The sequence below is a fragment of the Rhinoraja longicauda genome, chromosome 11 (genome assembly GCF_053455715.1).
Source record: "Rhinoraja longicauda isolate Sanriku21f chromosome 11, sRhiLon1.1, whole genome shotgun sequence".
NCBI classification, from domain to species: Eukaryota; Metazoa; Chordata; class Chondrichthyes; order Rajiformes; family Arhynchobatidae; genus Rhinoraja; species Rhinoraja longicauda.
Genome location: NC_135963.1, coordinates 58944991 through 58972728, shown reverse-complemented (window position 1 = coordinate 58972728; position 27738 = coordinate 58944991). Strand labels below are relative to the sequence as shown.

Below are 27738 nucleotides of genomic sequence, written 5' to 3'. Positions count from 1 at the left end.
ATCTGCAGTTCCTGCCTACCGAATCACACCACTGGCCTAAAAGTGCTCGCACAAATCTTGCATAATCTTACCAGTGTAAGTAGCCGTACCAATCCCCAGGAAGATAAAAAACAAATCAGGACAAATAAATCCCACCCAGAAGACTTGCTGAGCAACTGAGAACTGATAGCTGGCTAATCCTCTGGGTTATAAAGTGAGATAATTTGACACAAGAAATAGTTTTAAGTTTTAGTTTTAGGGATACAGCGCGGGAGCAGACTCTTTGGCCCATCGAGTCCGTGCCGACCAGCAATCCCCTCATGTTAACTCCACCCCGCACACAATAGGAACAATTTACCAAGCCAATTAACCTACAAACCTGTACACCTGTGGAGTGTGGGAAGAAACCAGAGCTCCCAGAGAAAACCCATGCAGGTCACAGGGAGACCATACAAATCAGGTCTCCGGCGCTGTACGTCAACAACTCTACCCCTGCACCACAGGTAATAGTTAAAAATTATTCCAACCTAAATTTTAATCTAAAACACAAACACGGAAAAAATAAATCCAAAATCTATAGTCCTCTGCAGCCAACATCCCAAACTAAGAAATCCCTGCTACAAATCCCTTGGGGTGGAACCGTGGCACAGCGGCAGAGTTGCTGCCTTACAGCGCCAGGGACCCAGATTCAATCCTCATTATGGGCGCTGTCTGTAAGGAGTTTGTACGTTCTCCCTGTGACCCGCCTGGGTTTTCTCCGGGTGCTCTGGTGTCCTCCCAATTAGATGGCCACACTGATAATGATAAAAATATATCCTGTATAAGAAAATAACTGCAGATGCTGGTACAAATCGATTTATTCACAAAATGCTGGAGTAACTCAGCAGGTCAGGCAGCATCTCGGGAGAGAAGGAATGGGTGACGTTTCGGGTCGAGATCCTTCTTCAGACTGAAGAAGGGTCTCGACCCGAAACGTCACCCATTCCTTCTCTCCCGAGATGCTGCCTGACCTGCTGAGTTGCTCCAGCATTTTGTGAATAAAATATATCCTAGTGTGTAGGATGGTGCTAGGGTGCAGGTAATTGCTGCTCAGCGTGGACTCGATGGGCCCGTTTCCACGCTGTATCTCTGAAGTCCAAATCTGCCGCAGATCCAACTCGTGGATGTCCCATGACATGTAACAAGACCAATTTCACACACTCTGCTGACAGTGCTGAGGAACAGTAGAAGAAATTATGAACAGCTAGCTGCCAGCCATTTTGTTATACTCTGCTCACATGTCCAGAACTTGGCACCTGCAGTTAACATACAACATTGTCAATTCTTTTAAATCTGGGCATTTTATTCGATTCATGGCCACATGACTGAGTGTTTTCCATGGTGTAGTAGTTGGATATGTGAAGCACGGGTCTCGAGGTAATTAATCAAAATCCTTGTCATTGTGTAGGCTATTCACATTGGCCGAAGCATCTCACTTTAGAAAACAACTTTTAGGTTTTCATGTACATGATAATAGCATGGGTCCAAAGTTAATGAAATTTCCAATCCTTCTCCACTGAATTCACCCATACCCCACACGTAGCAAAGGAAAAACAATACAACGGCATTACAACATTTACCTATCAGATTTAACACACTGAAGGTTTCAAATATAAATAATGCTCACTTGTAATATTCAGCAGCCACTGCAAATTCACCAAGAAACACGTGGGCATTTCCCAGATTACTGCATGCTCTCCTTTCAGCTGACCGATCTCCAAACTCTTTTGCAATTTCTAAGCGCTGTAATCATGAAATAAATGAATCAATGACAAACGATTTGCAATTTACACATACAATACAATATTCAATGCAGGAGGATGCAGAACATTGCATAGAAAATTGAAAATAGGTACAGGAGTAGGCTATTCGGCCCTTCGAGCCAGCACCGCCATTCAATATGATCATCCAAAATCAGTACCCCGTCCCTGCTTTCTCCCCATATCCCTTGAATCCATTAGCCCTAAGAGCTACATCTAACTCTCTCTGATAGGAGTAGAATGAGGCCATTCGGCCCATTAAGTCTACGCCACCATTCAATCATGGCTGATCTATCTCTCCCTCCTAACTGCATTCTCCTGCCTTTTCCCTATAACCTCTGACACCCGCACAAATCTCTGGTGCTGCTAGGCAGCAACTCTACTGTTGTGCCACAGTGCTGTTTCAAATTTTCCAGTCTGCGTGTGGATTTTAATATCCCAGTCCAACTTTAAACCTGGGAATGGGAAGGGTAATTTTACATAGAAAATAGAAAGTAGAACAATACAGGAGGGCACCAGTAAATGGGAAATTAGGGAAGGCACCAGTACATGGGGGGGGGGGGAGGGGAGAGAGAGTGGGGGGGGGGAGAAAGAAAGAGAGAGAGAGAGAGAGAGAGAGAGAGAGAGAGAGAGAGAGAGAGAGAGGGGGGGGAGGGGGGGAGGGGGAGGGGGAGAGGGAGAGGGAGAGGGAGAGGGAGAGGGAGAGGGAGGGGGGGAGAGGGAGGGGGGGGGAGAGGGAGAGAGAGGGAGAGAGGAGAGGGAGAGGAGAGGGAGAGGGAGAGGAGAGGGAGAGGAGAGGGTGAGGAGAGGGAGAGGAGAGGGAGGGGAGAGGAGAGGGAGAGGAGAGGGAGAGGAGAGGGAAAGGAGAGGGAGGGATGTAAAAATACCAACAAAAACAATCCATTGGAATCTCCATGATGGGACCTGGGAATAGGGTAAAACTGCTTTTGATATCCTTACCTGTTGATGAGATCTCACTGCTTTTCTGAAGTTCCCCAAAAGATAATATGTATTTCCTAGATTCCCATAAGCCCGTCCCTGGGCTGCTCGATCTCCGAGCTCTTTAACTATTACCAAGTTTTCCCTGTGAACAAAGTGGTTGCAGATTAAACAGTTGTCATTAGAACTATGTTTAACACAGGAAAATTCAACATTTTTCCTGAAAAATATTAAGTGACTTGGCCATTACGGCCATCTTACAATGGCCAGTTTCAGGTTCAATAACCTTACAGAAATCCCGATTATGCTTAATATCCCCTGCCTTGTGACTGGAAACCATGACCTATCTAGACAACCTATCCTCCCACATTCAGTCTACCTAGTCCCATCAGAAATTTGTAAATGGCGGCACAGTGGAGTTGCTGCCTTACAGAGACCCGGGTTCGATCTTAACCACGGGTGCTGTCTGTATGTATGGAGTGTGTATGTTTTCCTCGTGAACTGCCTGGGGCTTTCTCCGGGAGCTCCAGTTTCCTCCCACACTCCAAAGACGTACAGGTTTGTAGGTTAATTGGCTTGGTATAATGGTAACTCGTCCCTAGTGTGTGTAGGATAGTGTAAGTGCGGGGATCGCTGGTCAGCATAGACTCGGTGGGCCGAAGGGCCTCTTTTCGCACTATATCTCTCAACTAAACTAAATCTCCTCTCATTTTAGTGAAAAAGCAAACCTAGTAAATCTTATTGACAATGACAATTATCTCAATGACAATCCTGTCACTCCGTAATGTTTGCTTCATTCCCTCTGGAGCAAGTCTTTTCTAGATAAGGACAAAATGGCACACAGTCCACTTTGTGACCTTCCAAAGGCCCTGAACAATTCCAGTGAGACATCCTTGCTCCTTTACTCAAAATCTTGGCACACCATCTGTTTTAACTGCTCAGCACAGTGCCCCCCAATAATAACTACTTGTTGCCCAAAACAAAATATTTATCCCTTTCAAAGGTAGACACAAAATGCTGGAGTAACTCAGCAGGTTAGGCAGCATCTCAGGAGAGAAGGAATGGGTGACGTTTCGGGTCAAGACCCTTCTTCAGACGACTCCAGCATTTTGTGTCTACCTTCGATTTAAACCATCATCTGCAGTTATTTTCCGACACATATTTATTCCTTTCCTTCTTAAAACTTGCTCGGATCAACTGGTTGGATTTTTCACGAACATCTTCAACTTCTCACTACTGTGATCAGAGGCCTAAAAGGACATTCCCAAGACGAGGAAAGTGATCTGCTTCAAAGACTACCGACTGGAGGCACTTGCATCCATTGAAGTGCTTTGAGAGGTTGGTTATGACACAACTTTCCTATCATAACAGATCTGCAATGGATGCACATGGTTCTGGACCACTTAGAGCACGTATGTTAAGTTGCTGTTTGTTGCCTAAAGCTCGCCTTGAACACCATTTTCCCCTCTTAGCATCGTCAAACTCAGAGAACTGAGTCTCTGTTCATCCCTATACAAAAGGATTCTCGGATTCCTCACGAGCAGACCACAATCAATGCGAATTGGCGGCAACACTTTCTCTTCGCTGGCTATCAGCCCAGGGCACCTCAGGGCTGTGTGCTCAGTCCCCATGCTTTACTCACTCTATGCCCATGACTGTGTAGTCATTCTTTAAGTTTGCTGAGGTTACATCTGTTGTTAGAGTGCAGAGGGAGAGCCATAATCTGGTTGAGTGGTGCCAGAACAATCTTGCCCTCAGCGTTAGCAAGAGCAAGGAACTGATTGTAGGAAGGAACTGGTTTACACCGAAGAGAGACACAAAATGCTGGAGTAACTCAGCGGGACAGAGAGCATCTCTGGATGCAAGGAATGGGTGACATTTCGGGTCGAGACCCTTACTCCAGCAAGGAACTGATCACTTCAGAAAGTGAAGGTTGAGAGTTGATGAACCTGTCTGCATCGGTGAAGTAGGAGAGAAGCAGGAGAGAAGCAGCGAGAGCGAGCATTGGCTGAAAGAAGGCAAGTCAGAGGGAACGGAGATTTAAAAAGAGCGCCAAAGGCACAAGTTCAAGTAACTTACAAATTAGCTCTAAAGTAGTTGATTAGATAGCAGATAAAAATAAGCACAGCAGTAGCGGAGCGGCCTTGTTGAGGTAAAGTGCGAGTCTTTGGCTCAAGAGTCTTCGGCGAGGAGGCTACGCTTGATTTGAATAGGCAGGCAAGTTGGTAGTGTGCTTCCTACAGGATGTGGGAAGTCAGGGACACTGCTGGTGCTTCTGACAACAACACCTGCAGACATTGTGTCCAGGTGCAGCTCCTGAATGCACATGTTGGGGAACTGGAGCAGCAGCTGGATGACCTCAGGACCATCCGGGAAAACGGGTTTCCTGGACAAGACCTTCAGTGAGGTTGTCACACCAAGGATGCAGGACACAGCGAAGGTGGGTGACTGTGAGAAAGAGGAGTAAACATGGAGTGCAGGAGGCTGTACCTATTGAAAAAAGGTTCACCCTGTTGGGAGCGGACGACACAAGATTGAGTGGTCGCCAGGGCTGTGATTCCAACCCTGGTGCCGAGGCTCAACGGGGAAGAGTGACGTCAGGCAGAGCTGTGGTGGTGGGAGACTCCATCGTCAGAGGTGTGGACAGGAGATTGTGCGGCAGCGGGCGAGACTCCAGGATGGTGTGTTGCCTCCTTGGTGCCAGTGTCCAGGACGTCTCAGAGCGGCTGCACGGCATCCTCAAGAGAGAAGAGCAGCCGGAGGTTGTTGAGCATGTTGGCACAAATGATAGAGGTAGGAAGAGGAAGGAGGTTATGCAACAAGAATTTACGGAAATGGGTACAAGACTGAAAAGGAGGACCTGCAGGGTAGTGATCCCAGTACCTCGTGCTGGTGAAGGTAAGAATAGGAAGATAGGGGAAATTATTGTGTGGCTAAGGGGTTGGTGCAGGGGGCAGGGATTACGATTTCTGGATTATTGGGATCTCTTCCAAGGCAGGGGTGACCTGAATAAAAGGGACAGATTACACCTAAACTGGAGGGAGACCAACATCCTAGCGGGCAAGTTTGCTAATGCTACACGGGAGGGTTTAAACTAGATTGGCAGGGGCGTGGTCACAAGGAACTGCAGATGCTGGAATCTTGTGCAAAACTCAAAGTGCTGGAGAACTCAGCAGGTCAGGCTCAGATTCTGGACGGTCTGAGTAAGCGACATTTCAGGTTGGAACCCTTCTTCAGTCTCAAAAAGAGTTGAACATTTTCCTCTGGCAATGCCCCTCACCAAACATAGCAGGCAGCAATATCCATTATTGCCTCCAATTTTGAAACACTGAATATTTTACCATACAGTAAAATGTGGTGCAATGGAAGGGCAGCAAATTTAAGTGAATGTGTCGGTAGGAACTGCAGATGCTGATTTAAACCAAAGATGGACACAAAAAGCTGGAATAACTCAGCGGGTCAGACAGCATCACTGGAGAGAAGGAATAGCTGATGTTTCCATTTGTGACTATCTAAAATTAAGTGAATAATGTATTCAGAAGAAATGTAAGCCACAAAAGTAACTTAAACTTCTGCGAGTTAATGCAAGAGCTACTCACTTATAGTATTCTGAAGCTTTCTGTAAAACGTCCATCACGCCTTCGGGAAAGTTGCCTGGGTCTTGTGCTTCTGCATAAGCCAGGGATTTACCGTGGGCATGGTATGCATTGCCAAGATTATACAATGCTCTTGCTTCACCCACCTGTTCAGAACAAAATAGAAAACAGCATAAAATAGAGGAGTGCAGTAAAGAGTCAGCAAGGCCCTGATAATCATTAGACATTTCAAGGGTTGGTGCATGTGCCCAATCATGAATTATGATTGTGGCTAACACCACACAAAACAGCCAAAACTCTACTCGCCTGAGAATGAAGAACATTCATTCACAGAAGAATTCTGAGCCAACTGATCATCTTTGCAATCCATCCTGTGGACCCAATCTCGTTTGATTTCATACATATACAAAAGCTGAGTCTTTGTCAAATAGGTCAGACCAAAATTTTGAGCATCTCCCTGAAGGATGAAACAACCTTAGCTTGGTTAAAACTCCAAAAATATGCTATGTGAATATTCAGAAATCTCAATGGTTCAGGACTTGGCTCGACAGGCCCTTGTCCCTGCTCTCCTTCCACTGTCCAGGGACATAGTTCCTGCTCTCCTTCCACTGTCCAGGGACATACTTCCCTCTCTCCTTCCACTCTGCAGGAATGTAGTTCCCGCTCTCCTTCCACGAGCATTGCGTTTGCCTTCCTTACTACAGATTGGACTTGCAGGTTAACGTTTTGGGAATCCTGCACCAGCACTCCCAAGTCTGTTTGCACCTCTGATTTCTGGATTCTCTCCCCATTTAGAAAATAGTCGACAGGGCCATAGTTCCCGCACTCCTTCCTCTCTTGAGATCCATAGTTCCTGCACTCACCTGTGACTCCCTATTGCAAATTTAGTATTCTGTGCAACATTTAATTAAAAATGGATTGAAAATATTCTGAAGTATCAACATTCAATATTATCAGTAGCCTGGTAAATATGATAGTCCAATACCACCCAAAGTTCCGAACATACCAAATTAATAGAGTTTTACTGTAGTTTTCCTTTAATGTGAATTTTTTCTATCTACTTTACAGTAATTCACTTTCACTGCAGTGTTTATATAGTTCACTCATTGTTTTCTCAAAGTAAGGACAATAAGCAATATCCCTCCATAGGCATATACATTTTTAGAAAGAGATTGACCATCGATCTCCCTCTAGAAGTAATGGTGATAAGCAACTAATTGATCTCCACAATTTCCTTTAAATTTCTAATGTCATCATAAAAAAAGTCACAATTAACACCTGACAATATTAAGTGACAAATTTAAGTGATAATATCATTACTTAAAATGGCATAGATATATAGATGGCATGTCAAATCGTTTAATGACCTCTACCTTATCACAGAGCTCTCTTGAAATATCCAAATGTCTTTGGCAGCAAACTACAGCTTCATCAAAACGTCCCAAAAGCTTAAAGGTGTTGCCAAGGTTGCCGCTGGCTTTTGCTTCACCCAGTCGATCACCAATTGTTCTGAAAATTAAGCAAGTAATAAATTATAACATGCAACTAGCAACACTTCCTGCATTGCACTTGTTCTTAATGCTCCTCTCATCCTTTTGAAGCAGTTAACATAATGTAGGTGGAGTTTTCCCTTGAAGACTATGGAAAGTCTTGAAGATTATATACCTTGAAGACTACCTTCAGGATGATAGTCTTCCAGGTACATGTCAGGTGTATGATGTTGAAACATGTGCGTTTAGATGCACAGAGTCTCTTGCCCAGAGTAGGTGAATCGAGGACCAGAGGGCATAGGTTTAATAGGAATCTGAGGGGTAATTTTTCACACAAAGTGTGGTGGATGTATGAAACAAGCTGCCAGAGGAAGTATTTGAGGCAGGGACTATCCCAATGTTTAAGAAACACGGGCCTAGTGTAGCTGGGACATGTTGGTCAGTATGGGCAAGTTGAGTCGAAGGGCCTGGTTCCACTCTGCATCACTCTATGATTCTGAGGATGCCCACCTTCTAATCGGTTATGATACCAATACTATTTATCGACCTTCTGAGGTTTCTGGTGACTGATATGAGAATTGCAGGGAATGTGAAAGGGAAGTTTGCCCTCTGTGCTATGTGTGTTTTGGCATTTATCCTGCTACCTCCTCAGACTGTATCATAGTCTAAAGAATGCAAACAGAGCTGATCATCATGCAGTTAAAGAGCATTCTTAACTCTGACGTGGAGGAGAAAATGTTATTAAAGCTACTGATAAAGCTCATTTCTCCAAATACCTCCGCAGCAATACCATGATCTGAGCAAAATGAACTCAACCATCTTTCTCAGTTGTAGGTACTGAAAATATCACTGAAGAGTTTTCGATAGCATTTCTTATGGATTTAAGTGTTTCTTGGAACCACACACAGCTAAATGCTACATGACAACAAAAGCAATCCATCATTTTCAGCAGAATGCTGAAATTGGTCTCTTGTTCGTAATTGCATTAATGGAGTCATAAAGCCAGTGTGGAAACAAGCTCTTCAGCCCAACATGTACACGCTGACCAACATGCCCCATCTACACTAGTTCCATTTGCCTGTGTTTCGCTCATATCCTCCTAATCCTATGCTATCCATGTACCTTCCCAAATGTTTTTCGATCATTGTGTGATAGTACGTAGGTACCTACCCCAACAACCTCTTCTGGCAGCTCTTACCATACACCCACCACCCTTTGTGGGGAAAAAAGTTGCCCCTCCGTGGTATTTACCCGATCTATTCCAGGTTTAACAATGGAGGTTGTTAAAGAACCTGCTCGTCAATACTTGGTTCAAGCCCTCCAAAGTTGCACTGCTAATGATCTTAGTCATAGGGTGGTGAATCTGTGGAATTCTTTGCCACCGGAGGCTGTGGAGGCCGTCAATGGATATTTTTAAGGCAGAGATAGATAGATTTGTGATCAGTGCGGGTGTCTAGGGTTAGGGGGAGAAGGCGGGAGAATGGGGTTAGGAGGGGAAGATCGATCAGCCATGATTGAATGGCGGAGTAGACTTGATGGGCCGAATGGCCTAATTCTGCTCCTATCACTTATGACATTTCTCCTTTGCCGAGGAATGTGCAATTGCTCATTTGAAATTATTTTCTTTTTTGTTGTCAAGATACAACTGCAGTTTTGTGCTTCAGTGGATAAATCCACATAATTATACTGGAACAACTTGGCTAGAGATTCTGAAGCATGTTTTTGTCTCTTCAGTCTTTACTTTATTGATGAGATCATGATGGTATGGGTCTCTTGGCACCTCTGGCTGCGGACTCTGCAATTAAAGCTCACGATGTTCACAAAATCTGCCATTTCTTTATCCCCATTATCACTTCTCCAACATCATTTTACAGCAGTCCAACGTCCACTCTTGCCCCTTTCTTACTCTTTATATAACTGAAGAAACTATTGCTATCCTCTTTTATATTATCAGCTAGCTTACTTTCGTATTTCAACTTTTATATCCGTATTGCCTTTTTAGTTACATTCTATTGTTTTTAAATGCTTCCCAACCCTCCAGCTTCCCACAAATCTTTGCAATGTTATATGCCTTCTTTTTTAGTTTTATGCTGTCTTTGACTTCCTTCGTCAGCCACGGTCACCTCATTTTCCCGTTACAATCTTTCTTTTCATTTGGAATGAAAAGATCTTGCATTTTCCCAATTGTTCCTAAGAATTCCTGCCATTGCTGTTCCACCGTCATTCCTGCTAGGGTCCCTTTCCAATCAATTTTAGCCAGCTCCTTCCTCATGTCTCTTTAGTCACCTTTGGTCAACAGGAATACAGACATCTCCAATTTCATCAAGAGTTGAGCTTTATCTTATTATGGTCACTACCTCCTCGTGGTCCCTTTACTTCAAGCTCCCTAATCAAATCTGGTTCATTACAGAATAATAAATCCAAAATTGCCTTTACCCTGGTAGGCTCAACTACAAGCTGCTCTAAGAAACCATCTCGTACACGATAGAGCAGCCATGATTGAATGGTGGAGTAGACTCGATTGGCTCAATGGCCTAATTCTGCTCATAGAACTTAGAAATTGTTGAGGCAGCATACAGACTATTGTGTTCAGTTTTGGTTACCCTGCTACAGGAAACATAGAAAATGGGTGCAGGAGTAGGCCATTCGGCCCATCAAACCAGCACCTCCATTCAATATGATCATGGCTGATCATCCAAAATCTGTACCCCTTTCATTTTTCTCCCCATATCCCTTGATTCCGTTAGCCCCAAGAGCTAAATCGAACTCTCTCTTGAAAACATCCAGTGAATTGGCATCCGCTGCCTTCTGTGGCAGAGAATTCCACAACTATCTGGGTGAAAAGGTTTTTCCTCATCTCAGTCCTAAATGGCCTACCCCTTATTCTTAAACAGGTTCTGGACTCCCCCAACACCGGGAAAAAATTTCCTGCACCGAGCCTGTCCAATCCCTTAACAATGTTATATGTTTAAAAAAGATTCCCTCTTATCCTTCTAAATTACAGTGAATATGATGCCATTTGGAATAATAATAATATATTCCTTTATTCGTCCCACACCAGGGAAACTTACAGTGTGAGATGGCATTTGGAATATTGTGAACAGTTTTGGGCTCCATATCGGAGGATGGATGTGCAAGCATTGCGGTGGGTCCAGAGGTTTACGAGAATGATCCTGGGGATGACTGGGTTAACGTATGAGGAATGTTTGATGCCTCTGGGTCTGTAATTGCTGAAGTTTAGAAGAATAAGGGGGGGAATCTCATTCACCAGGTAATAAAAGACCTAGATAGTGTGGACGTGGAAATGAAGTGCCTGGTAATGGGAGAGTCCAGAACCAGAGGCCACAGTCGCAAAACAAAAGGAGAATGGAGAGGAGGGGGAATTTCTTTAATCCGGGGGTGGCAAATCTGTGGAATACGCAGCTGTGGAGTCAATAGATATTTTTAAAGTGGGGACTGATGGATTCATGATTAGTAAAGGTATCAAAGGTTATGGGGAGAAGGCAGGAGAATGGGGCTGAGAGAGAAAAATACATTAACTGATCGAATGACGGAATAGACTCGATGAATCAAATGGCATTATTTTGCTCCTATATCTTATGGTCTTGTTGGAAAGGGTGCTAGGAAGATTTACAAGGATATTGCTAGAACGAGATTGGGCAGGCTAGGACTTTATTCTTTGGAGCACAGGAGGTTTTAGTTTTAGAGATACAGCGCGGAAACAGACCCTTCAGCCCACGCTGACCAGCGATCCCCGCACATTAACACTATCCTATACACACTAGGGACAATTTACACTTTAACCAAGCCAATTAACTTACGTCTTTGGAGTGTGGGAGGACACCGAAGATCTCTACGAAATCGGTCCGGTTTCCTCCCACATTCCAAAGATGTACAGGTTTATAGGTTAATTGCCTTGGTAAAATTGTAAATTGTCCCTCGTGTGTCTAGGATAGTGTTAATGTGACAGGAATAACACACATGACAGGAACCTTAGGAACAACATTTTTACTCAGAGGGTGGTAGGCATAAGGAACGAGCTACCAGAGTAGGTATTGAATATAAGAATATTTGCAAGACATTTGGGCAGGTACATGGATAGGAAGGTTTTAGAGGGATTTGCGCCAAACTCAGACAGGCATGGGACTAGCTTAGATGGGGCAATTTGTTTGGTATGGATGAGGACATTGGTAGAATGATTCAATTGCCTGATAACAGCGGGGAAGAAACTGTCCCTGAATCTGGAGGTGTGCGTTTTCACACTTCTATACCTTTTGCCCGATTGGGGAGGAGAGACGAGAAGAGGGAGTGGTCAGGGTGCGACTTGTCCTTGAATATGCTGGTGAACCTTTGCAAATGTCTTGATGAAATCCACATAACACTTACAGCACTGCCCTGATCAACATTTTTGGTCACATCTTCAAAAAACTCAAACTCATTCACAAGACACGACCTCCCACGTAAAAAAATATGCTGATTCTCCCTAATTAGCCTTGTCCATCTAAATGCCTGTGTATCCTTTCCCTCAGAATACTCTCTAGTAACTTTCTAACCAGATGTTAAGCTCACTGGCCTGTAGATCCCAGCCATTTTCCTGCAGCCCTTCTGGAATAGAGGCACAACAGTCAGATCAGTTAACATCACATTAGCAACAAATTAGCAAGAAAAAGCAGCCTACCAGAGGACTGGGAGAAATTCAGAGTACAGCAGAGGAGAACAAAGGGCTTAATTAGGAAAGGGAAAATAGATTATGAAAGAAAACTGGCAGGGAACATAAAAACTGACTGCAAAAGCTTTTATAGATATGTGAAGAGAAAAAGCTTAGTTAAAACAAATGTAGGTCCCTTGCAGTCAGAAACAGGTGAATTGATCATGGGGAACAAGGACATGGCAGACCAATTGAATAACTACTTTGGTTCTGTCTTCACTAAGGAAGACATAAATAATCGGCCGGAAATAGCAGGGGACCGGGGGTCAAATGAGATGGAGGAACTGAGTGAAATCCAAGTTAGTCGGGAAGTGGTGTTAGGCAAATTGAATGGCCGATAAATCCCCAGGGCCAGATAGGCTGCATCCCAGAGTGCTTAAGGAGGTAGCCCCAGAAATAGTGGATGCATTAGTGATAATTTTTCAAAACTCTTTAGATTCTGGAGTAGTTCCTGATGATCAGAGGGTAGCTAATGTAACCCCACTTTTCAAAAAGGGAGGGAGAGAAAACGGGGAATTACAGACCAGTTAGTCTAACATCGGTAGTGGGGAAAATGCTAGAGTCAGTTATTAAAGATGGGATAGCAGCACATTTGGAAAGTGGTGAAATCATTGGACAAAGCCAGCATGGATTTATGAAAGGTAAATCATGTCTGACGAATCTTATAGAATTTTTCGAGGATGTAACTAGTAGAGTGGATAAGGGAGAACCAGTGGATGTGTTATATCTGGACTTCCAGAAGGCTTTCGACAAGGTCCCACATAAGAGATTAGTATGCAAACTTAAAGCATACGGTATTGTGGGTTCAGTATTGATGTGGATAGAGAACTGGCTGGCAGACAGGAAGCAGAGTAGGAATAAACGGGTCCTTTTCAGAATGGCAGGCAGTGACTAGTGGGGTACCGCAAGGCTCAGTGCTGGGACCCCAGCTATTTACAATATATATTAATGATTTGGACGAGGGAATTGAATGCAACATCACCAAGTTTGCGGATGACATGAAGCTGGGGGGCAGTGTTAGCTGGGGGGCAGTGTGAGGAGGATGCTAGGAGGCTGCAAGTTGACTTGGATAGGTTAGGTGAGTGGGCAAATGCATGGCAGATGCAGTATAATGTGGATAAATGTGAGGTTATCCACTCTGATGGCAAGAACAGGAAAGCAGACTATTATCTGAATGGTATAACAAAATAACTGCAGATGCTGGTACAAATCGAAGGTATTTATTCACAAAATGCTGGAGTAACTCAGCAGGTCAGGCGGCATCTCGGGAGAGAAGGAATGGGTGACGTTTCGGGTCGAGACCCTTCTTCAGACTGATGTCAGGGGGGCGGGACAAAGGAAGGATATACGTGGAGGCAGGAAGATAGAGGGAGATCTGGGAAGGGGGAGGGGAAGAGAGGGACAGAGGAACTATCTAAAGTTGGAGAAGTCAATGTTCATACCACTGCTGCCCAGGCGAAATATGAGGTGTTCCTCCAATTTCCAGTGGGCCTCGCTATGGCACTGGAGGAGGCCCATGACAGAAAGGTCAGACTGGGAATGGGAGGGGGAGTTGAAGTGCTCGGCCACCGGGAGATCAGTTTGGACAATGCGGACCGAGCGCAGGAGCGAAGCGATCGCCGAGCCTGCGTTTGGTTTCGCCGATGTAAATAAGTTGACATCTAGAGCAGCGGATGCAATAGACGAGGTTGGAGGAGGTGCAGATGAACCTTTGCCTCACCTGGAAAGACTGTTTGGGTCCTTGGATGGAGTTGAGGGGGGAGGTAAAGGGATAGGTGTTGCATCTCGTGCGGTTGCAGGGGAAAGTGCCCGGGGATGGGGTGGTTTGGGTAGGAAGGGACGAGTGGACCCGGGAGTTGCGGAGGGAACGGTCTCTGCGGAACGCAGAGAGGGGAGGGGATGGGAAGATATGGCCAGTGGTGGGGTCCCGTTGTAGGTGACGGAAATGTTGGCGGATGATTTGTTGGATCCGCTGGCTGGTGGGGTGGAAGGTGAGAACGAGGGGGATTCTGTCCTTGTTGCGAGTGGAGGAGGGGGAGCAAGAGCGGTGCTGCTGGATGTAGAAGAGACCCGAGTGAGAGCCTCATCTATAATGGAAGAGGGGAAGCCCCGTTTCCTGAAGAATGAGGACATCTCTGATGCCCTATTGTGAAACACCTCATCCCGGGCGCAGATGCGGAGTAGACGGAGAAATTGGGAGTAGGGGATAGACTTCTTGCAGGGGACCGGGTGGGAAGAAGTGTAGTCCAGATAGCTGTGCGAGTCAGTGGGTTTATAGTAAATGTCCGTCACTAGTCTGTCTCCTGTGATGGAGATGGCGAGGTCCAGAAACGGGAGGGAGATGTCAGAGATAGTCCAGGTATATTTAAGGGCAGGATGGAAATTGGAAGTGAAGTGTATGAAGTCAGTGAGTTCTGCATGGGTGCAAGAGGTAGCACCAATGCAGTCCAATGCAGTCGTCGATGTAGCGGAGGTAGAGTTCGGGGATGGGGCCGGTGTAAGCCCGGAACAGGGATTGTTCGACGTACCCGACAAAGAGGCAGGCGTAGCTAGGGCCCATGCGAGTGCCCATAGCTACGCCTCTGGTTTGGAGGAAGTGGGAGGAGTCAAAGGAGAAGTTGTTGAGGGTAAGAACCAGCTCTGCTAGGCGGAGGAGAGTGTTGGTAGATGGGGATTGGCTGGTTCTACGGTCGAGGAAGAAACGGAGGGCTTCGAGACCATCCTTGTGGGGGATGGAAGTGTAGAGTGACTGGACATCCATGGTAAAGATGAGGGAGTGGGGGCCTGGGAACCGGAAGTTATCGAAGAGATAGGGAGCGTGTGAGGTGTCTTGGACGTAGGTGGGGAGGGATTTAACCAGGGGGGATAGGATGGAGTCGAGGTAGGTGGAAATAAGTTTGGTGGGACATGAACAGGCAGAGACAATGGGTCTGCCAGGACAGTTCTGTTTATGGATTTTGGGTAGGAGGTAGAATCGGGCCGTGCGGGGCTGGGGAACTATGAGTTTGGAGGCATTAGAGGGTAGATCGCCGGAGATGGTGAGGTCTGTGATGGTGCTGATGATAAAGGTCTGGTGTTTGTCGGTGGGGTCATGGTCCAGGGATAGGTAGGAAGAGGTGTCTGAGAGTTGTCGTCTGGCCTCGGTCCGATAGAGGTCAGCACGCCAGACTACCACAGCACCTGCCTTGTCAGCGGGTTTGATGTATAAGTCCGGGTTATTGCGGAGTGAGTGGAGGGCTGCACGTTCAGGAGGGGAGAGGTTAGAGTTAGTCAGGGGAGTGGAGAATTTGAGGCGGTTAATGTCATAGGAGCAGGGAGGTTCTGCTGCAGTTGTACAGGGCATTGGTGAGACCACACCTGGAGTATTGCGTACAGTTTTGGTCTCCTAATCTAAGGAAAGACATTCTTGGCATAGAGGGAGTACAGAGAAGGTTCACCAGATTGATTCCTGGGATGGCAGGACTTTCATATGAAGAAAGACTGGATAGACTCGGCTTGTACTCGCTGGAATTTAGAAGATTGAGGGGGGATCTTATAGAAACTTACAAAATTCTTAAGGGATTGGACAGGCTAGATGCAGGAAGATTGTTCCCGATGTTGGGGAAGTCCAGAACAAGGGGTCACAGTTTAAGGATAAGGGGGAAGTCTTTTAGGACCGAGATGAGAACTTTTTTTTCACACAGAGAGTGGTGAATCTGTGGAATTCTCTGCCACAGAAGGTAGTTGAGGCCAGTTCATTGACTATATTTAAGAGGGAGTTAGATGTGGCCCTTGTGGCTAAAGGGATCAGGGGGTATGGAGAGAAGGCAGGTACAGGATACTGAGTTGGATGATCAGCCATGATCATATTGAATGGCGGTGCAGGCTCGAAGGGCCGAATGGCCTACTCCTGCACCTATTTTTATGTTTCTATGTCTACATCAAGAAATAAATACTGGAAACGCCTGTGAAGAACATTAGTTCAGTGTAGTTTTTATCCAAGATTGTTATAATTTGCACTGAGTAAGCACAGAAATACAAGATTATTATAAAGCCGCCATCATGAAAACTAAGTAATGCACAACAAATGCTGATTGTTATTTAATATAGAGATTAAAGGAGGTAGGGAGAAAGGAATATATTGTGTAGGAAGGAACTGCAGATGCTGGTTTATACCGTAGACACAAAATGCTGGTGTAACTCAGCAGGAATAAACTGTGGTATATCTTGTGTACATGGTTATTAAAAGGCATTCACTGGATGTAGAGGGATTAATTTCAAGTCAAAAGAATCCTTGAACTGAGTAAGTTTCCTAAAATAAATCCAGTGATCTTGGTACACTTGAGGCTTACCTTGCGAGGGTGAGGTCGTGATGGTGGAACTCCAGAGCTTTCGAATAATCGTGCAAATAAAAATACGCATTTCCAAGCTGACTGTAGATGGCGCTGAGAGTTTTCAGATCCTCTGTTCCAACCTGAACTGCTGCTTCAAAAAAAGACACACCAGCTCGACAGTCGCCTGCTTTACAAAGCCGTTCACCTTCTAGAGCTAGCTCCAAGCAGGATGCTTCCATTCTGTATAAATTCAACAAAAATTAAAGTAACTAATAATGCAACAATCAAGAGGCAACAAACTGGCATGAAATATAGAGGAATTCATCTTGTTTATTGTGTAGGAAGTTAAGAGTGAAGAGTGTTTTATTGTCATATCTTCCAGGTAGAACAATGAAATTCTTATTTGCAGCAGCACAACAGAATATGTGAACATAGTACACTGTAAATGAAATAATAAACAAGAAAAAGGTTAAGTGTGTATATGTACCATACTCATAAATATATATATATATATATAAACACACAAAAAAACAATAATAGTGCAATAATAATAACAATAATAGTCTATGTGGTTCAGAGCTTATTGGAGGTTCTAGTGTTGTACACCGAAGATAGACACAAAAAGCTGGAGTAATTCAGTGGGACAGGTAGCATCTCTGGAGAGAAGGAATGGGTGACATTTCGGGTCGAAACATTTTGTGTCCATCTCTTGTTTATTGTTTGGTTCATAAAAGGAAAGGTGAAGGAAGGAAAAGCAAATGAACAAAGGCCATAGAAACTAACGCTGGAGATATAGCAGAGGAGATAAACAGATATTTGTAAACAGTCATCTTAAAAGAATGAAGTACCAAGATAGTGGATGCATTAATCATTATTTTTCAGCTATAGAGAACTATCACTAGATTGGAAAACTGTTCAAAACACATAGGAAGCCAAAATGAAAATTAGCCTATCATCTATTGTGAGAAAAAAAAACTAAAATTGGAAAATCATAATCTGATCAAGGGTTCTCATCGTGGCTTTTTTGGAGGGGAAATGTTATTTTTCTCCCATAGGATTTTCAAAATTAAAGGTCTTTTCATTGGCAATTTGTTTATTTTGTTACTGTAGCTAAAAATACTAAAGACTATATTCTTCAGTCTGAAGGGTCTCGACCCGAAATGTCATCTATTCCATCTCTCCAGAGATGCTGCCTGACCCGCTGTGTTACTCCAGCATTTTGTGTCTACCTTCAATTTAAACCAGCATCTGCAGTTCTTTCCTACACACTGAAGACTATTGTTTAGCAGAGTATATTTGCACAATTGAAGCAATGTTCATTTCAATGATTACCTGCAGTTAAAGTCAGTGTGTTCTAATGAGACAAGGTGTGGGATTACTGTGGAGAGGTTATATAGAAACGGGTCTTCTTCCACCCTAGATCGACACAAAAAGCTGGAGTAACACAGCCGGTCAGGCAGCACCTCTGGAAAAAAGGAATAGGTGGCGTTTCGGGTGAAGACCCTTCTTCAGACAGGTTTCGACCTGAAAAGTCACCTATTCCTTTTCTCCAGAGATGCTGCCTGTCCCGCTGAGTTACTCCAACATTTTGTGTCCATCTTCGGTGTAAACCAGCATTTGAAGTTTCTTCCTGCCCATTTCTTCTTCCACCCAATATTGTTTCATTCCAAGACTGTTTATTTTCTTCATGTCAATTCCCAAAGTAACTTCTAAGTGTTATCTAGTTCCCCATATAAACTCTCTAGCATCCCCTACTCAAACAAAAAACCGAGGCAATGTGAATTCTATCCCAAGACAAACAGGTTTGCTTTACACCTTTAGAAATTAACCAGATAACTTCAACCTGCTGTGACCATTATTCAATTATATTAAATTAATCCAAAATTCAATGTCCACGTTAAATTTTAATCACTGCTTTGTTTACACACATTTCTGACCAATTCAAATAAAGAAAAGGTAGGACACGTGTTTCTTAAACCAAAGGGAAATTAAAACCCAGTAAATACACAGAAGGCACACACGGCTTACTACTATTTACCTTATTGGTGACCTTCGGACTATGCTTGATCAGACTTTACTGGCTTTACCTTGCACTAATCGTTATTCCCCTATCGTATCTATACACTGTAAATGGCTCGATTGTATTCATGTTTTATCTTTCTGCAGACTGGTTAGCACACAACAAAAACTGTTCACTGTACCTCAGTGCACGTGACAATAAACTAAATTGAACCTAATCAACATTTCAAAGAGACGATCTAACAAAACATTTAGCTGCTGCTGCTCATCCACCTTTCCCAACATTCCTATAGTTCGATATTCCCATGCATCTGCATCTTTGTCACGCAAATGGCCTGTATTTAACATGCCACGCGTTAACTTTAAATTAAGCATAGAAAATAGCATCCATCTCAATAGCCACAATCAAGCCTCCAGTCGGAAACATGACTCAGCCAGCACAGATGTTTCTCAATATCCATCCATATTTTATAACTTCATTATTTTTTAAAAACTGGTAATTTAAGAGCACTCAGATCAATTTCAGCTGCTGGAATTTAACCCTTTGTATGTTAGTTTAGAGAAACAGAGCGGAAATAAGCCCTTCGGGCCACTGACCAGTGATTCCCTCACATTAACACTACCCTACACACACTACGTATAATTTACATTTATACAAAGCCAATTAACCTACAAACCTGTACATCTTTGGAGTGTGGGAGGAAACTGAAGCTCGCGGAGAAAACCCACATGGTCACGGGGAGAATGTACAAACTCCGTACAGACAACACCCGTAGTTGGGATCGAAACCGGGTCTCTAACACTGTTCGGCAGCAACACTACCGATACGCCACCATGCCGTCCTTTGTACTTGAAGAACACAAAATAATTAGACCAGCTAAATTTTGGATGACTTTGGATACGAGTTGCACCCACAGGGTTTCAATTAGTTGGCTGTATTAGAGACATTTCCGAGTGAACCACCCACAGACAATTTCTCATTCTCAATCTTCATAAGCATAGGCCTTCCAGTGGGATACCACCCAGCCCATCAACAGCAAGGTCCTCTTTGCCAGCTCCCAACTCTACTTGAAGTGACTGCACTATCCAACCTGCTGCTGGGGGCTGTCAACATCATTTGACACTTCCAAGTAGAAGTCATATTGATAAATAAAGAACGCAAGACCAGGCACTGAGAGAAGTTCCTGCTCGCTCTTGTGGACTGGTGCAGGTGGTCACCAAAGTAGTGGAGGAAGAGTAATGCATCGGCACACGTGGCACTTGTCCAGGTGCATTAGTTTCATGTGTAGGAAGGAACTGCAGATGCTGGTTTAAACCGAAGATGGACACAAAAAGCTGGAGTAACTCAGTCAGGCAGCATCTCTGGAGAAAAGGAATAGGTTACGTTTGAGGTTGAGACTCAGCTTCAGACAGTCCGAAGAAGGGTCTCGACCCGAAATCATAATAAAAGGATCACTGAGCTTTTTTCCATTCTCAATGCTTTTGGCTTATTCGCTGTCACTCTGATGGATATCAGGAATTAACAGTACAAACAACCCTGACATTACAGAGTTGCTTCCCAAGTAAATGGTCCACAACTTGCTTTTCCAAGTTTCAGGTGTCCGAATGATTACTGGGACTCGAGATTGTTCCAGTATTGTCTCTTGGCATCATTGATGGCTTTGCAAAGATCATAGTGAGCTTTCTTGTACCACTCAGGATCATTTGACTCGTATGCCTTCACCTGTGAATGTACCTCAGTTCATCCATGGATTCTGGTTGGGGAACACATGGGATTGTCTTCTTCGGCACACACTTCCCGAAGCACTTGCTGATGAAGTCAGTCACGGCAGTGGCGTACTCATTCAGGTTAGCAGCAGAATCCCTGAATATGGACCAGTCCACTGACTCAAAGCAGTCGCGTAGGATGTCATCCGTGTCTGTTGACCAGCATTGAACAACTCTCTGTACCAGATCGTCCTGCTTCAGTTTTTGTTTGTAGGCAGGGAGTAGAAGCACAGCTAGGTGATGAGATTTCCCGAAACATGGGCAAGGAACAGAGCGCTAGGCTTTTTTTTTTGTTAAAGGACAAGCAAATGATCAAACTTAATAAATTTGATGATGTTTTGGAATTTTGTTTCATTACTGTTCACAGGCAACGATCATACAGAAAGGTTTATTACTGGGAATTCAATTTTATACCACACATTTTTGCTTTAGAGAAAGATTAAACCCATGTTATTTATAGTGCCTTTGAAAAGTAATGCTATAATTGATGACAGCAGCAGTAAATTCAGCATTTGTATTCTGTGCTGGACTAAAATAGCAAATTAAGGCTGGTTGTGGAACACTTGTACTGCTAACACACAAGAGTTTGCTTGGAAAAAAAAAGAAGAAAAATAATAATAAATCGCAAAATGCTTGTTAAATTTGTGTGCAAAAATTAAACGATCTTTTGAAGACTAGAAAGTACAACAATAACGATTTATCTGCCAGGAAGAACAAGTCTGGAGAAATTAACTGATGCCATTGTGATTAAAAACAGCACATCAAATGTACTAGTGCAAAAGAAGTAGCCATAATATCAACAAATCAAACTAAATATAGCAGTAATTATTATTTTTGTATAAATTACAATTAAAACACAAAGTACTTGTGCTACAACTCCAGGTTAAGCGCTCAACTAAGAAAACCAAGCCAAAAGCCAAAGTATTATCGAAGTAAGATTGAAAAAGATCAGAATGGGGCTAGCGAGTCAGTGCTGTCACTCCAGTCAACGAGGATAGTTGTATAGAACGCTGTCAGCTCTGGTCGGGTAGCCAGTGGTGACAGATTTAATTCTGATGATAGGTTCATTGATGACTGTTTTTGTCACCCAGTTAGTACTTTGCATCTGTATTCATGGAGGACAGCGAAAGATTGATACAAAGTGCTGGAGTAACTCAGCGATCAGGCAGCATCCCTGGAGAAAAAGGTTAGGTGACCCCTCTTCAGACTCAGAGGACAGCAAGATCAGTGTAGGGAATACTAATAGGTCAGAGCATTTTGAGATCAAGGAGGTGGTGGTATTGCAACTTTTAATGGGCATTGTTGGATAAATCGCCTGGGTCTGATGGGATCTATCCCAGGTTATCAAGAGATGCGCGAGTGGAGATAGCAGGGCCTTAAAGATCTTTCCAACTTCTCTCACCACAGACTGGGTCCCAGAGAGTAGCCAATGTTGTTCCTTTGTTTAAGGGAAGTAGAGTTAATTTCGGGATTATAAACTGGTGTCACATCAGCGGTAGGGAAGGTATTGGAGAGGATTCTTTGGAAAACAATTTATGCTGGTTTGGAAGGGTTAACATGGCCTTGTACACAGTAGGCCATTGTGTTACTATCTTAATTTACAGTTTTTGACGAGACGATTGATGAGGGTTAGGTGGGAGATGTTGTCCACATGGATTTGATAAATTTCCACATGGTAGACTGATCCAGCAGATTAAGATGTGCAGTGAGATGTTTGTATGCATTCAGAACTGGCTTATGCACAGAAGACAGAGAGAGGGTTGTGGTGGAAGGCTGTTATACTGACTGGAGGTCTGCAACCAATGTCATTCTGCAGAGATCTGTTGTTTCTGAGCCGCACCCCGCGCCGTGAGGAAGAGAAAAGTCCCCCCCCCCCACACCCACCCACCCACACCACCACCCCCTCCCACACATACACAACCAAAAAATATATATAAAAACCATCCCAACACCGACACACAACAAAAAAAGGGAAAAAAAAGACGGACAGACTGCTAGTCAGCCGCTGCCGTTAGGCGCCGCCATGTGACCGGACATATAAAATTCTTAAGGGGTTGGAGAGGCTAGATGCGGGAAGATTGTTCCCGATGTTGGGGAAGTCCAGAACCAGGGGTCACAGCTTAAGGATAAGGGGGAAGTCGTTTAGGACCGAGATGAGAAAACATTTCTTCACACAGAGAGTGGTGAGTCTGTGGAATTCTCTGCCACAGAAGGTAGTTGAGGCCAGTTCATTGGCTATATTTAAGAGGGAGTTAGATGTGGCCCTTGTGGCTAAAGGGATCAGGGGGTATGGAGAGAAGGCAGGTACAGGTTACTGAGCTGGATGATCAGCCATGATCATATTGAATGGCGGTGCAGGCTCGAAGGGCCGAATGGCCTACTCCTGCACCTATTTTCTATGTTTCTATAAAGGACTTAGACACAAAAATAGATGGGCGAGTTACCAAGTTTGCCAACAACACCAAGATTGGTGGAGTTGTGATAGTGAGGTAGCAGCAAAGTATGCAGTAGGATACTGAGCAACTACCAAAAGCGTGGGAGAAATGGCAGATGGAGTTTAATCCGAGCAGTGTTAGGTCAGTCATACAGCACAGAAACAGTCCCTTCAGCCCAACTTACCTATGCCAATCAAGATGCCCCATCTACACTAGTCCCACCTGCCAACATTTTCCATCTATGCACCTGTCTAAATGTCTATTAAATGTCATTATAGTTCCTGCCTCAACTACCACCTCTGGCAGCTCACTCCAAAACCCCACCACTCTGAGGTGCTGAACTTTGGAATGTCAAAAGCAAGGGGTTGATGGCAAAACACTTCAGCATTGATGCACCTACTGATCTTGGGGTAAGTCCATAGCTCACTGAAGGTGACAACACAAGCAGCAGAGTGGTGAAAGCATGTGCTCTGCTTTCCTTCATTGGTTGGGGCATTGAGTATAAAAGTCAGGACGTCATGATGCAGCTCTACAACTGTGACTAGACGGCATTTGGAGTATTTAGTGCAGTCCAGTGCAAGAAAGAAGGGAGAATTTGTTAGTACAAAACAAAAGATTAGTCGTTATGGCAGTTTCACTGTCATCCTGGTGAGTTTGTCTGTATAACTCATTAGCACCTAGTCCACAGCCAACATCCTGTTTCCTGGATCATTGTTACTTTTTTGCATATCTTTCATTCATTTGTACTATATCTCCATCTATATCTCTCATTTCCCTTTCACCTGACAGTCTGAAGAAAGGTCTTGACCCAAATCGTCATCTATTCCTATTTCTCCAGAGATGCTGCCAGTCCCACTGAGTAACTCCAGCTTTTCGTGTCTGTCTTAGATCTTATAATTACCATTTTAGAGACCATTTATACCTTAATTTGTAATGTAGGCTTTATTATTAAAAACTTCAAATCAAGATTTGAAATGGTCTCCGATACATCCACTGCTAAAGAGCGGACCACATTGGTCAATCTGTTGCTTGGGTGAAGACTATAATCTTTTAATATTTAGAGTAGTTGAAATTTTCAATGCTATTAATAGTTTTTAGAAAACACACATGTGGTTTGAAGTGCGGTCAAGATGAGTATCAATATTTTAGAATAGCTCTTTTATTTGTGTGTAAAGCGCGGCAAACATTAAAAACAGTTCAGTTATTCCAAAGTCAGACAACACATTTAAAGTGAAAATCATCAACATTAGGAGACCTATCACTTTTAACTCAACTTTATTCCAGGTGTCCGGGCAGATTAGCAGCCCAGACATTATCTTGTAAGATCAGCTTTTTTGCCCTAATATAAATTTCCACTCTTTCTTACAAACGGCACACAATACTTCAAATGCAGCCTCCAATGCCCCAAGCCATGAAGGCAAGCATTGAAGATAGACACAAAAAGCTGGGAGTAACTCACCAGCTCAGCCAGCATATCTGGAAAACGAATAGGTGATGTTTTGGGTCAAGACCCTTCTTCAGACTGAAGGAGGGTCTTGACCCTATTCCTTTTCTCCAGAGATGCTGCCTGACCCACTGAGTTAATCCCAGCTTTATGTGTCCATCTTCAGTTCAATCTGCAGCTCGTTCCTACACAAGGCAAGCATTGATCTTGGCTAACCAATTGCTTAGGAAGCGAGCATCCTAAATGTCGATGTGAAGGGATTTTTTTGCAACAACTCCCAGTTGTTAACACAATACCTCGATTATTAATAATTCATTAGCAGGGACAAAGGAATAAAAATGAATGGCAGTGTTCCTTCATACATCATGTAAAGCATTTGACTCCAAGCTATAAGCTGAAGGCTCATGTCCATGTGGCCCATACCAAATTTATACGCCCAGAATTCTAACGAAACCATTTTTATTGACAATTGCAAAGTCAGAACAAGCCTATCCTCCTGTTAAAATTACAGTAAAACAAGCCAATTTCTCCCACACCTCTTTTTCTCACCCCCCCCCCCCCCCTTATGTAGTTTAGTTTTGAGAGAAAGCGCGGAAACAGGCCCTTCGGCACACCGGGTCCACGCCGACCATCGATCCCCGCATATTAACACTGTCCTACACACACTAGTCAAGTCAAGTCAATTTTATTTGTATAGCACATTTAAAAACAACCCACGTTGACCAAAGTGCTGTACATCAGTTCAGGTACTAAGAACGAACATACAATGGCACACAAACATAACAGCACATACATAAACAGTTCACAGCGCCCCCCTCAGAGGGCCTGAAACGCTAGGGAGTAGAAATAGGTTTTGAGCATGGACTTAAAGGAGTCGATGGAGGGGGCAGTTCTGATGGGGAGAGGGATGCTGTTCCACAGTCTCAGAGCTGCAACCGCAAAAGCGCGGTCACCCCTTTCAGAGTAGCAATGTGTTTTATATTTTTCAAAAATCTGGCATGAGACTTCGGGTGATGGAATCAGCATTTAATATTACAGAGAAATCTAAAGCATTGGATTGACAAAACACTGGCTGCCACCACCAACGCTTGCTGCCACACCATCGCTGGCTGCCTCACCAACGCTGGCAGCCTCACCAGTGCTGGCTGCCCTCACCAGCGCTGGCTGCCTCACCAGCACTGGCTGCCTCACCAAGTCTGTCTGTCCTTTCACTGTACCTTAATTGGTACATGTGACAATAAATTGAATCTTGATCTTAACATAGTATAAAAGGGAATATAAAAGCAGTGAAACTGTGAAGATAAAGGGATGGATATTATAACATGTGATCAAAAGAATTTGAAATATTTTTGTAAAACATATTCTGTAATCCTAAAAGTGATTCAAAGCACAAATGTTTTATCTTCCAAAGGAACCATTATAAGGAGCTTTAACATTATAGGGAAACAGAAGGTAGAATGTGAATAATAGCAAGAAAATACAAGGGAAAAATCAGGTTAAATCACAGACACTATTTAACTGAAATGACAGCACATTTAAGGATATAGGATTCAGTTTATGGACACAAAATGTTGGAGTAACTCAGAGGGACATGCAGCATTTCTGGAGAGAAGGAAATGGGTGAGACCCTTTGGGTCGAGACCCTTCTTCAGACAGAGTTGGGGGAAAGGGAAACAAGAGATATAGGCGGTGATGGAGAGATATAGAACAAATAATTCAATTTCAGTTCAATATAGAACAAAGATTCCGCTTAAAGTGTTTCTAATCAAAAATAAGTAAAGTAATAGATCCCCATTAATATGGACATATTCAAGTATTTTAATGAATGAAATTAAACCTACCTGTAACGGATGTGATAGGGGTGTTCATGAAGGCTAACCAAAATATCATTTGCATCCATTCAGCTGCTTAATGTAACGATGCTCAACATATCCACTGTATAGGGTCAGCCAGAATATCAATATCACTTAATGTCATAAATTTAACTGAGCAAAAAAATAGAGATTCCATAAGAGTGAAGGTTGTGGGAACGTTGGCTATTTCTCAAGTGCGGCTTCATCCTTTCTCTCCAAACTAGACAAAAAGTTGTGTAGGAAGGAGCTGAAGATGCTGCAAAAAGTTGATTTGATGCACAAAACTTGCCCCAAATTCTTGTAATGGAGATCAATTCTTCAAATAATCTGCAAAATGAACATAAAGCCAAAGTCCCATAAATAACCACTCTGCTCATGTGGATCAGTAATAGTGACCCAAGCAAGTCCATCCTCCCACCCCACCCCACCCCACAGACAGAAGGGTAGAGTTCATACCTTTGTTCTGGTCCTTACCTTTTACCCCACCTGCCTCCACATTCAACTCTAATGTAAAGAAAATAACTGCAGATGCTGGTACAATTCGAAGGTATTTATTTCACAAAATGCTGGATCAACTCAGCAGGTCAGGCAGCATCTCAGGAGAGAAGGAATGGGTGACGTTTCGGGTCGAGACCCTTCTTCAGACTCGACCCGAAATGTCACCCATTCTTTCTCTCCTGAGATGCTGCCTGACCTGCTGAGTTACTCCAGCATTTTGTGAAATAAATACCTTCAATTCTCTAATGTGATTCACCACCAATCACATCCCCACCCATTTCCAGAGAACTCTCCCCACAAATTCTTGATTCACTCATCCCTTCCCACCCAAACTACCCTCTCCCCTGATACCTTCCACTACATGCAGGCGATGCAACACCTGACCTTCTACCTGCTCCCTCATATCCATCTAGGGGACCAGCAGCCCTTCCAAGTGAGACAACATATTCTCTACACTCATATCTACCGCACTCAGTGCTCCCAATGTCACCTCCATTATTGGGCGTGCAGCGTAGGTTCACTAGGTTAATTCCCGGAATGGCGGGACTGTCGTATGTTGAAAGGCTGGAGCAATTAGGCTTGTATAGACTGGAATTTAGAAGGATGAGGGGGGATCTTATTGAAACATATAAGATAATTAGGGGATTGGACACATTAGAGGCAGGAAACATGTTCCCAATGTTGGGGGAGTCCAGAACAAGGGGCCACAGTTTAAGAATAAGGGGTAGGCTATTTAGAACGGAGATGAGGAAGAACCTTTTCAGTCAGAGTGGTGAAGGTGTGGAATTCTCTGCCTCAGAAGGCAGTGGAGGCCAGTTCGTTGGATGCTTTCAAGAGAGAGCTGGATAGAGCTCTTAAGGATAGCGGAGTGAGGGGGTATGGGGAGAAGGCAGGAACG

The 27738-nt window shown here is 43.8% G+C and overlaps 1 protein-coding gene across 1 annotated transcript in view; it reads right to left on the bottom strand.

Moving 5' to 3' along the window:
• The window catches only part of gpsm2 (G protein signaling modulator 2), a 44842-nt gene extending 18407 nt beyond the window's left edge, over positions 1-26435 (bottom strand). The window contains exons 1-6 of the mRNA XM_078407815.1: positions 26331-26435; positions 16843-17064; positions 7687-7822; positions 6317-6459; positions 2739-2862; positions 1646-1761 (exon numbers count right to left, since the gene is read on the bottom strand). Of these exons, the coding sequence (XP_078263941.1) occupies positions 1646-1761; positions 2739-2862; positions 6317-6459; positions 7687-7822; positions 16843-17064; positions 26331-26389 (800 nt within the window). The 5' untranslated portion in view covers positions 26390-26435. The remainder of the gene's footprint in view (positions 1-1645; positions 1762-2738; positions 2863-6316; positions 6460-7686; positions 7823-16842; positions 17065-26330) is intronic.
• Between the last annotated feature and the right edge of the window lie 1303 nt (positions 26436-27738).